The sequence below is a fragment of the Oncorhynchus kisutch genome, linkage group LG9 (genome assembly GCF_002021735.2).
Source record: "Oncorhynchus kisutch isolate 150728-3 linkage group LG9, Okis_V2, whole genome shotgun sequence".
NCBI lineage: Eukaryota > Metazoa > Chordata > Actinopteri > Salmoniformes > Salmonidae > Oncorhynchus > Oncorhynchus kisutch.
Window position 1 is genome coordinate 37,314,485 of NC_034182.2, and position 10,581 is coordinate 37,325,065.

Sequence of the window (10,581 nt, forward strand, 5' to 3'; positions counted from 1 at the left end):
TGTGTGTGTATGGGTAATGTGTGTGTATGGGTAATGTGTGTGTGTGTGGGTGGGTGTGTGTGTGTGGGTGGGTGGGTAATGTGTGTGTGTGTGTATGGGTAATGTGTGTGTTATGTGTGTGTGTGTGTATGGGTAATGTGTGTGCTATGTGTATGTGTGGGTAATGTATGGGTAATGTGTGTGGGTAATGTGTGTGTGTGTGTGTGTGTGTGTGTGGGGGTAATGTGTGTGTAATGTGTATGTATGGGTAATGTGTGTGTGTGTGTGTGTATGGGTAATGTGTGTGTGTGTGTGTGTGTGTGTGTATGGGTAATGTGTATGTGTGTGTGTGTGTATGGGTAATGTGTGTGTGTGTGTGTATGGGTAATGTGTGTGTGTGTGTGTGTGTGTGTATGGGTAATGTGTGTGTGTGTGTGTGTGTGTGTGTGTGTATGGGTAATGTGTGTGTGTATGGGTAGTGTGTGTGTAATGTGTGTGTGTGTGTGTGTATGGGTAATGTGTGTGTGTGTGTGTGTGTGTATGGGTAATGTGTGTGTGTGTGTGTGTGTGTATGGGTAATGTGTGTGTGTATGGGTAATGTGTGTGTGTATGGGTAATGTGTGTGTGTGTATGGGTAATGTGTGTGTGTGTGTGTGTGTGGGTAATGTGTGTGTGGGTAATGTGTGTGTGTGTGTGGGTAATGTGTATAGAGAAGCTTTCAAACCCCTTCACTTTTTCCACATTTTGTTATGTTACAGCCTTATTCTAAAATTGCATTTTATTCCCTCATCAATCGACACACTATCCCATAATGACAAATATTACTCAGTACTTTGTTGAAGAACCTTTGGCAGCAATTACAACCTTGAGTCTTCTTGTGTATGACGCTACAAGCTTGGCACACCTGTATTTGGTGAGTTTCTCTCATTCTTCTCCGCGGATCCTCAAACTCTGTCAGGTTGGATGGGGAGCGTCGCTGCACAGCTATTTTCAGGTCTCTCCAGAGATGTTTGATCGGGTTCAAGTCCGTGCTCTGGCTGGACCACTCAAGGACATTCAGAGACATGTCCCGAAGCCACTCCTGTGTTGTCTTGGCTGCCTGCTTAGTGTTGTTGTCTTGTTGGAAGGTGAACCTTCACCCCAGTCTGAGGTCCTGAGCGCTCTGGAGCAGGTTTTCATCAAGGATCTCTCTGTACTTTGCTCCTTTCATCTTTCCCTTGATCCTGACTAGTCTCTCAGTTTCTGCTACTGAAAAACATCCTCACAGCATGATGCTGCCACCACCATGCTTCACCGTAGGGATGGTGCCAGGTTTCCCCCAGAAGTGATGCTTGGCATTCAGGCCAAAGAGTTCAATCTGATTGGTGGAGTGCTGCAGAGAAGGTTGTCCTTCTGGAAGGTTCTCCAATCTCCACAGAGGAACTCTAAAGCTCTGTCAGAGTGACCATTGGATTTTTGGTCACCTCCCTGACCAAGGCCCATCTCCCTGATTGCTCAGTTTGGCCGGGAGGCCAGCTCTTGGAAGAGTCTTGGTGGTTCCAAACTTCTTCCATTTAAGAATGATGTTCTTGGGGACCTTCAATGCTGCAGACATTTTTTGGTACCCTTCCCCAGATCTGTGCCTCGACACAATCCTGTCTCAGACCTCTACGGATAATTCCTTCGACCTCATGGCTTGGTCTTTGCCCTGACATGCACTGTCAACTGTGGGACCTTATATAGACAGGTGTGTGCCTTTCCAAATCATGTCCAATCAATTGAATTTACCAAAGGTGGACTCCAATTAAGTTGTAGAAACATCTCAAGGATGATCAATGGAAACAGGATGCACCTGAGCGCAATTTTGAGTCTCATAGAGAAGGGTCTGAATACTTATGGAAATAAGGTATTTTTGTTTTTTTATTTTTTCTAAATGTGCAAAAAATTCTTAACTGTTTTTGCTTTGTCATTATGGGCTATTGTGATGTCATTATGGGCTATTGTGATGTCATTATGGGCTATTGTGATGTCATTATGGGGTATTGTGATGTCATTATGGGCTATTGTGATGTCATTATGGGCTATTGTGATGTCATTATGGGGTATTGTGATGTCATTATGGGGTATTGTGATGTCATTATGGGGTATTGTGTGTAGATTGAGGACATTTGTTTATGTAATTCATTTTAGAATAAGACTGTAATGTAACAACATTTTGATAAAGTCAAGCGGTCTGAATATTTTCTGATTCCACGGTATGGGTAAATGACAATACCATGCTTTGTTTTAAAGTGGATTGTTGAGAGGCTGGCCTGACGTTACATTTCCACCCTAAAATTCTTTATACTCAGTGTATGTGCTATTGAAACAAAAGATGAATGTTGTGTGTCCTGTTCCCCAGTGGATGACGAGGAGTCTGAAGGAGAGGAGTTCACTGTGAGAGATGGCTACATCCACTATGGACAGACGGTCAAACTGGTCTGCTCTGTCACCGGGATGGCCCTGCCACGCCTGGTACTACCCACCACTTCACTCTCTTACATCTGTTTCTCTCCTCTCTCCATGTTTCTCTCCATGTTTCTCTCCATGTTTCTCTCCTCTCTCCATGTTTCTCTCAATGTTTCTCTCCATGTTTCTCTCCATGTTTCTCTCCTCTCTCCATGTTTCTCTCCATGTTTCTCTCCTCTCTCCATGTTTCTCTCCATGTTTCTCTCCCTGTTTCTCTCCTCTCCCTGTTTCTCTCCCTGTTTCTCTCCTCTCTCCCTGTTTCTCTACTCTCTCCATGTTTCTCTACTCTCTCCATGTTTCTCTCCATGTTTCTCTCCATGTTTCTCTCCATGTTTCTCTCCATGTTCTCTCCATGTTTCTCTCCCTGTTTCTCTCCATGTTTCTCTCCCTGTTTCTCTCCCTGTTTCTCTTCATGTTTCTTTCCCTGTTTCTCTCCCTGTTTCTCTTCATGTTTCTCTCCTCTCAGCCCTGTTTCTCCCTGTTTCTCTCCTGTTTCTCTCCTCTCTCCCTGTTTCTCTCCTCTCTCCCTGTTTCTCTCCTCTCTCCATGTTTCTCTCCTCTCTCCCTGTTTCTCCTCCTCTCTCCCTGTTTCTCTCCTCTCTCCATGTTTCTCTCCATGTTTCTCTCCTCTCTCCATGTTTCTCTCCCTGTTTCTCCTCTCTCCATGTTTCTCTCCCTGTTTCTCCTCTCTCCATGTTTCTCTCCCTGTTTCTCCTCTCTCCATGTTTCTCTCCCTGTTTCTCTCCTCTCCATGTTTCTCTCCCTGTTTCTCTCCTCTCTCCATGTTTCTCTCCCTGTTTCTCCTCTCTCCATGTTCTCTCCCTGTTTCTCTCCTCTCTCCATGTTTCTCTCCCTGTTCTCTCCTCTCTCCATGTTTCTCTCCCTGTTTCTCTCCTCTCTCCATGTTTCTCTCCCTGTGTTCTCTCCTCTCTCCATGTTTCTCTCCCTGTTTCTCTCCTCTCTCCATGTTTCTCTCCCTGTTTCTCTCCTCTCTCCATGTTTCTCTCCTCTCTCCATGTTCTCTCCTCTCCATGTTTCTCTCCATGTTTCTCTCCTCTCTCCCTGTTTCTCTCCTCTCTCCATGTTTCTCTCCATGTTTCTCTCCTCTCTCCATGTTTCTCTCCCTGTTTCTCCTCTCTCCATGTTTCTCTCCCTGTTTCTCCTCTCTCCATGTTTCTCTCCCTGTTTCTCCTCATACTCCATGTTTCTCTCCCTGTTTCTCCTCTCTCCATGTTTCTCTCCCTGTTTCTCCTCTCTCCATGTTTCTCTCCCTGTTTCTCCTCTCTCCATGTTTCTCTCCCTGTTTCTCCTCTCTCCATGTTTCTCTCCCTGTTTCTCTCTCTCCATGTTTCTCTCCCTGTTTCTCTCCTCTCTCCATGTTTCTCTCCCTGTTTCTCTCCTCTCTCCATGTTTCTCTCCCTGTTTCTCTCCTCTCTCCATGTTTCTCTCCCTGTTTCTCTCCTCTCTCCATGTTTCTCTCCCTGTTTCTCTCCTCTCCATGTTTCTCTCCATGTTTCTCTCCTCTCTCCCTGTTTCTCTCCATGTTTTCTCTCCTCTCTCCCTGTTTCTCTCCTCTCTCCCTGTTTCTCTCCTCTCTCCATTTTTCTCTCCCTGTTTCTCTCCTCTCTCCATGTTTCTCTCCCTGTTTCTCTCCTCTCTCCATGTTTCTCTCCCTGTTTCTCTCCTCTCTCCATGTTTCTCTCCCTGTTTCTCTCCTCTCCATGTTTCTCTCCATGTTTCTCTCCTCTCTCCCTGTTTCTCTCCATGTTTCTCTCCTCTCTCCCTGTTTCTCTCCTCTCTCCCTGTTTCTCTCCTCTCTCCATGTTTCTCTCCTCTCTCCATGTTTCTCTCCTCTCTCCATGTTTCTCTCCATGTTTCTCTCCTCTCTCCCTGTTTCTCTCCTCTCCATGTTTCTCTCCTCTCTCCCTGTTTCTCTCCTCTCCATGTTTCTCTCCTCTCTCCCTGTTTCTCTCCTCCATGTTCTCTCCATGTTTCTCTCCATGTTTCTCTCCCTGTTTCTCTCCTCTCTCCCTGTTTCTCTCCTCTCCCTGTTTCTCTCCTCTCCCTGTTTCTCTCCTCTCTCCCTGTTTCTCTCCATGTTTCTCTCCTCTCTCCCTGTTTCTCTCCTCTCTCCCTGTTTCTCTCCTCTCTCAATTTTTCCTACAGAACTCTTTATTTTTGTGTCTTGTATGTCTATGTTAATATTCTCACTATTTCTCTTTATTACCAACACACACACACACACACACACACACACACACACACACTAATGAAAGTTAATGATGTTATTTGTACACTGAGCTCTAAGCAACTAAACCCTAAACACCAGCCTGTCTGTGTGTGTCAGATCATCCGTAAGGTGGACAAGCAGACGGCCTTGTTGGATGCAGACGACCCTGTCTCCCAGCTGCACAAGTGTTCATTCTACCTGAAGGACACAGAGCGGATGTACCTGTGCCTTTCCCAAGAGAGGATCATACAGTTTCAAGTGAGTGAGACACTACCTTCCATTACGCGTTGAGACCACCTTCATTACGCGTTGAGACTACCTTCATTACGCGTTGAGACTACCTTCATTACGCGTTGAGACGACTTTCATTACGCGTTGAGACTACCTTCATTACGCGTTGAGACCACCTTCATTACACGTTGAGACCACCTTCATTACGCGTTGAGACCACCTTCATTACGCGTTGAGACTACCTTCATTACGCGTTGAGACCACCTTCATTACGCGTTGAGACCACCTTCATTACGCGTTGAGACCACCTTCATTACGCGTTGAGACCACCTTCATTACGCGTTGAGACCACCTTCATTACGCGTTGAGACCACCTTCATTACGCGTTGAGACCACCTTCATTACGCGTTGAGACCACCTTCATTACGCGTTGAGACCACCTTCATTACGCGTTGAGACCACCTTCATTACGCGTTGAGACCACCTTCATTACGCGTTGAGACCACCTTCATTACGCGTTGAGACCACCTTCATTACGCGTTGAGACCACCTTCATTACGCGTTGAGACCACCTTCATTACGCGTTGAGACCACCCCACCTTCATTACGCGTTGAGACCACCTTCATTACGCGTTGACTACCTTCATTACGCGTTGAGACCACCTTCATTACGCGTTGAGACCACCTTCATTACGCGTTGAGACCACCTTCATTACGCGTTGAGACCACCCCACCTTCATTACGCGTTGAGACCACCTTCATTACGCGTTGAGACTACCTTCATTACGCGTTGAGACCACCTTCATTACGCGTTGAGACCACCTTCATTACGCGTTGAGACCACCTTCATTACGCGTTGAGACTACCTTCATTACGCGTTGAGACTACCTTCATTACGCATTGAGACCACCTTCATTACGCGTTGAGACCACCTTCATTACGCGTTGAGACCACCTTCATTACGCGTTGAGACCACCTTCATTACGCGTTGAGACCACCTTCATTACGCGTTGAGACCACCTTCATTACGCGTTGAGACCACCTTCATTACGCGTTGAGACCACCTTCATTACGCGTTGAGACCACCTTCATTACGCGTTGAGACCACCTTCATTACGCGTTGAGACCACCTTCATTACGCGTTGAGACCACCGTCATTACGCGTTGAGACCACCTTCATTACGCGTTGAGACACCTTCATTACGCGTTGAGACCACCTTCATTACCGTTGAGACCACCTTCATTACGCGTTGAGAACCACCTTCATTACGCGTTGAGACCACCTTCATTACGCGTTGAGACCAACCTTCATTACGCGTTGAGACCACCTTCATTACGCGTGAGACCACCTTCATTACGCGTTGAGACCACCCAACCTTCATTACGCGTTGAGACCACCTCATTACGCGTGACTACCTGCATGACAGCGTTGAGACCACCTTCATTACGCGTTGATACCACCTTCATTACGCGTTGAGACCACCTTCATTACGCTTGAGACACCCACCGTCATTAACGCGTTGAGACCACCCACCTTCATTACGCGTTGAGACCACCTTCATTACGCGTTGAGACTACCTTCATTACGCGTTGAGACCACCTTCATTACGCGTTGAGACCACCTTCATTACGCGTTGAGACCACCTTCATTACGCGTTGAGACTACCTTCATTACGCGTTGAGACTACCTTCATTACGCGTTGAGACTACCTTCATTACGCGTTGAGACCACCTTCATTACGCGTTGAGACCACCTTCATTACGCGTTGAGACCACCTTCATTACGCGTTGAGACCACCTTCATTACGCGTTGAGACCACCTTCATTACGCGTTGAGACCACCTTCATTACGCGTTGAGACCACCTTCATTACGCGTTGAGACCACCTTCATTACGCGTTGACTACCTTCATTACGCGTTGAGACCACCTTCATTACGCGTTGAGACCACCTTCATTACGCGTTGAGACCACCTTCATTACGCGTTGAGACCACCTTCATTACGCGTTGAGACCACCTTCATTACGCGTTGAGACCACCTTCATTACGCGTTGAGACCACCTTCATTACGCGTTGAGACCACCTTCATTACGCGTTGAGACTACTTAAATTGACCCCATATTTGCAGTAACCAATCAGAATGATCTTGTGAGAAAATGTATTCTTGGATGGTGAACATTAGTTGGTTCCTACGGTAATACCCAGTTTACATATTTCAAATTCTCCCGAGTGGTGCAGGTGTCTAACTGCATCTCAGTGCAAGAGACAACACTACAGTCCCTGGTTCAAATCCAGGCTGAATCACATCCGGCCGTGTTTTGGAGTCCCTTAGGGCAATTGCGATTGGCCCAGCTTCGTCTGGGTTTGGCCTGGGTAGGCCGTCATTTGTAATTAAGAATTGCCTAGTTAAATAAAGGTTAAATAAAAAAATATTTTTTTACGTTGTTGATCAGATCCCGCCTGAAAATGGTCGGCATCCCATGTCAGTGCTCTGTGCTGGTCCCCGTTGCTGAATTTATTCACAGTCTTTGTTTTGCTAAGAGGTTATTCTTCCCCTTTTGGATTCCATCTTCGATAGACGACGGATTAGAGTGAGAGTTAATATAGCGGTACGGTGATAGGCTCCTTGTGGAGGTGTTATCTCTACATCAGAGATCACCATAGAAACAACTAAACCAAGATTCATAACACACAGCTATGTTCATTTATCGATCCATATCTGAAATATGGTGAAGCGCTAGCAGCTCCCTTTAACTTGTGTGTGTGTGTGTGTGTGTGTGTGTGTGTGTGTGTGTGTGTGTCCCAGGCCACTCCATGCCCAAAGGAACCAAACAAAGAGATGATCAACGACGGAGCGTCCTGGACAATCATCAGCACAGACAAGGCTGAGTACACCTTCTACGAGGGCATGGGCCCCGTCCACTCGCCTGTCACCCCCCGTGCCTGGAGTCGAGAGCTTGCAGGTTAGAGAGGGACACACACAGATATGCATGCACACACAGGTTAGAGAGGGACACACACAGATATGCATGCACACACAGGTTAGAGAGGGACACACACAGATATGCATGCACACACAGGTTAGAGAGGGAAACACACAGATATGCATGCACACACAGGTTAGAGAGGGAAACACACAGATATGCATGCACACACAGGTTAGAGAGGGAAACGCACAGATATGCATGCACACACAGGTTAGAGAGGGACACACACAGATATGCATGCACACACAGGTTAGAGAGGGACACACACAGATATGCATGCACACACAGGTTAGAGAGGGAAACACACAGATATGCATGCACACACAGGTTAGAGAGGGACACACACAGATATGCATGCACACACAGGTTAGAGAGGGACACACACAGATATGCATGCACACACAGGTTAGAGAGGGACACACAGATATGCATGCACACACAGGTTAGAGAGGGACACACACAGACATGCATGCACACACAGGTTAGAGAGGGACACACACAGATATGCATGCACACACAGGTTAGAGAGGGACACACACAGATATGCATGCACACACAGGTTAGAGAGGGAAACACACAGATATGCATGCACACACAGGTTAGAGAGGGACACACACAGATATGCATGCACACACAGGTTAGAGAGGGAAACACACAGATATGCATGCACACACAGGTTAGAGAGGGAAACACACAGATATGCATGCACACACAGGTTAGAGAGGGAAACACACAGATATGCATGCACACACAGGTTAGAGAGGGACACACACAGATATGCATGCACACACAGGTTAGAGAGGGACACACACAGATATGCATGCACACACAGGTTAGAGAGGGACACACACAGATATGCATGCACACACACATCCACACTCCATTCCTATTATAAACAACACTTTGTTCCTCTTGCAGTGCTCCAAACAAACACCCTTTAGTCCCTTTACCAGATTCCATCTCTTCCTCTGTCAACAACACAATAAACATTTATGCTTTTGTTGTATTGTGTGTGTGTGTTTAGCTAAACGGGGGTGGGGATGTGGCCATGCTGGAGCTGACGGGACAGAACTTCACCTCAAACCTGAGGGTCTGGTTCGGAGACGTGGAGGCAGAGACCATGTACAGGTACTGACAGACGCACCTCGCTGCTCCTTTCAACTGTGGCTCAATATGGTGGTGCAAAATTATGCTACATTTGGCTCAATACTGTAGCTTGACCAGACAGAATACCGTAGCTTGACCAGACAGAATACCGTAGCTTGACCAGACAGAATACTGTAGCTTGACCAGACAGAATACTGTAGCTTGACCAGGCAGAATACCGTAGCTTGACCAGGCAGAATACCGTAGCTTGACCAGGCAGAATACCGTAGCTTGACCAGGCAGAATACCGTAGCTTGACCAGGCAGAATACCGTAGCTTGACCAGGCAGAGTACCGTAGCTTGACCAGGCAGAGTACCGTAGCTTGACCAGGCAGAGTACCGTAGCTTGACCAGGCAGAGTACCGTAGCTTGACCAGGCAGAGTACCGTAGCTTGACCAGGCAGAGTACCGTAGCTTGACCAGGCAGAGTACCGTAGCTTGACCAGGCAGAGTACCGTAGCTTGACCAGGCAGAGTACCGTAGCTTGACCAGGCAGAGTACCGTAGCTTGACCAGGCAGAGTACCGTAGCTTGACCAGGCAGAGTACCGTAGCTTGACCAGGCAGAGTACCGTAGCTTGACCAGGCAGAGTACCGTAGCTTGACCAGGCAGAGTACCGTAGCTTGACCAGGCAAGAGTACCGTAGCTTGACCAGGCAAGAGTACCGTAGCTTGACCAGGCAGAATACCGTAGCTTGACCAGGCAGAATACCGTAGCTTGACCAGGCAGAATACCGTAGCTTGACCAGGCAGAATACCGTAGCTTGACCAGGCAGAGTAACGTAGCTTGACCAGGCAGAGTACCGTAGCTTGACCAGGCAGAGTACCGTAGCTTGACCAGGCAGAGTACCGTAGCTTGACCAGGCAGAGTACCGTAGCTTGACCAGGCAGAGTACCGTAGCTTGACCAGGCAGAGTACCGTAGCTTGACCAGGCAGAGTACCGTAGCTTGACCAGGCAGAGTACCGTAGCTTGACCAGGCAGAGTACCGTAGCTTGACCAGGCAGAGTACCGTAGCTTGACCAGGCAGAGTACCGTAGCTTGACCAGACCGAAAGGATAGAAAGGATTGAGAATCAGAAACACTACTTCATTCTACTAAAGTCCAACTGAAACGGCCTCAAACGATGAATTTGTTTTATCTATGAGATACACCTTTCTGGGGAGAGGGGAAGGGGATGTTCCTACTCAGTCTGACCTTGTTACTCATTATAATCTCTATGTGAGTACTAACCAGGGGATAACCCAGACAGATTACAGCCGTGCTTTGATCCAAATCAAAGCAATGTTCTGCTAATGAGTACCAACTGAACAAACGTGAATTCAATTTAGGCTCAGATATTTCCATTTTCCAAGCACACCCTTTAGGTTATGCCAAACATTCTTCAACAGGTACTGGGTTTCCTTTTTGACGCCGAATGTTCTAGATGAATTAGCGATGTGTTTATGTCTGCCACCCATGGAGGTGGAGAGAGAGAGGTCTTTAGATCAGATGAAAGAGCTCCATGGTTTAATCTGTAATAAAC

At 47.2% G+C, this 10,581-nt stretch overlaps 1 protein-coding gene across 1 annotated transcript in view; it reads left to right on the plus strand.

Annotated features, from left to right (window-relative positions):
• Window positions 1-10,581, plus strand: part of rbpjb (recombination signal binding protein for immunoglobulin kappa J region b) — an 89,445-nt gene that overhangs the window by 76,158 nt on the left and 2,706 nt on the right. Inside the window, 5 exon segments of the mRNA XM_031832569.1 lie at window positions 2,360-2,472; window positions 4,814-4,954; window positions 7,733-7,861; window positions 7,863-7,889; window positions 8,938-9,041. Of these exon segments, the coding sequence (XP_031688429.1) occupies window positions 2,360-2,472; window positions 4,814-4,954; window positions 7,733-7,861; window positions 7,863-7,889; window positions 8,938-9,041 (514 nt within the window).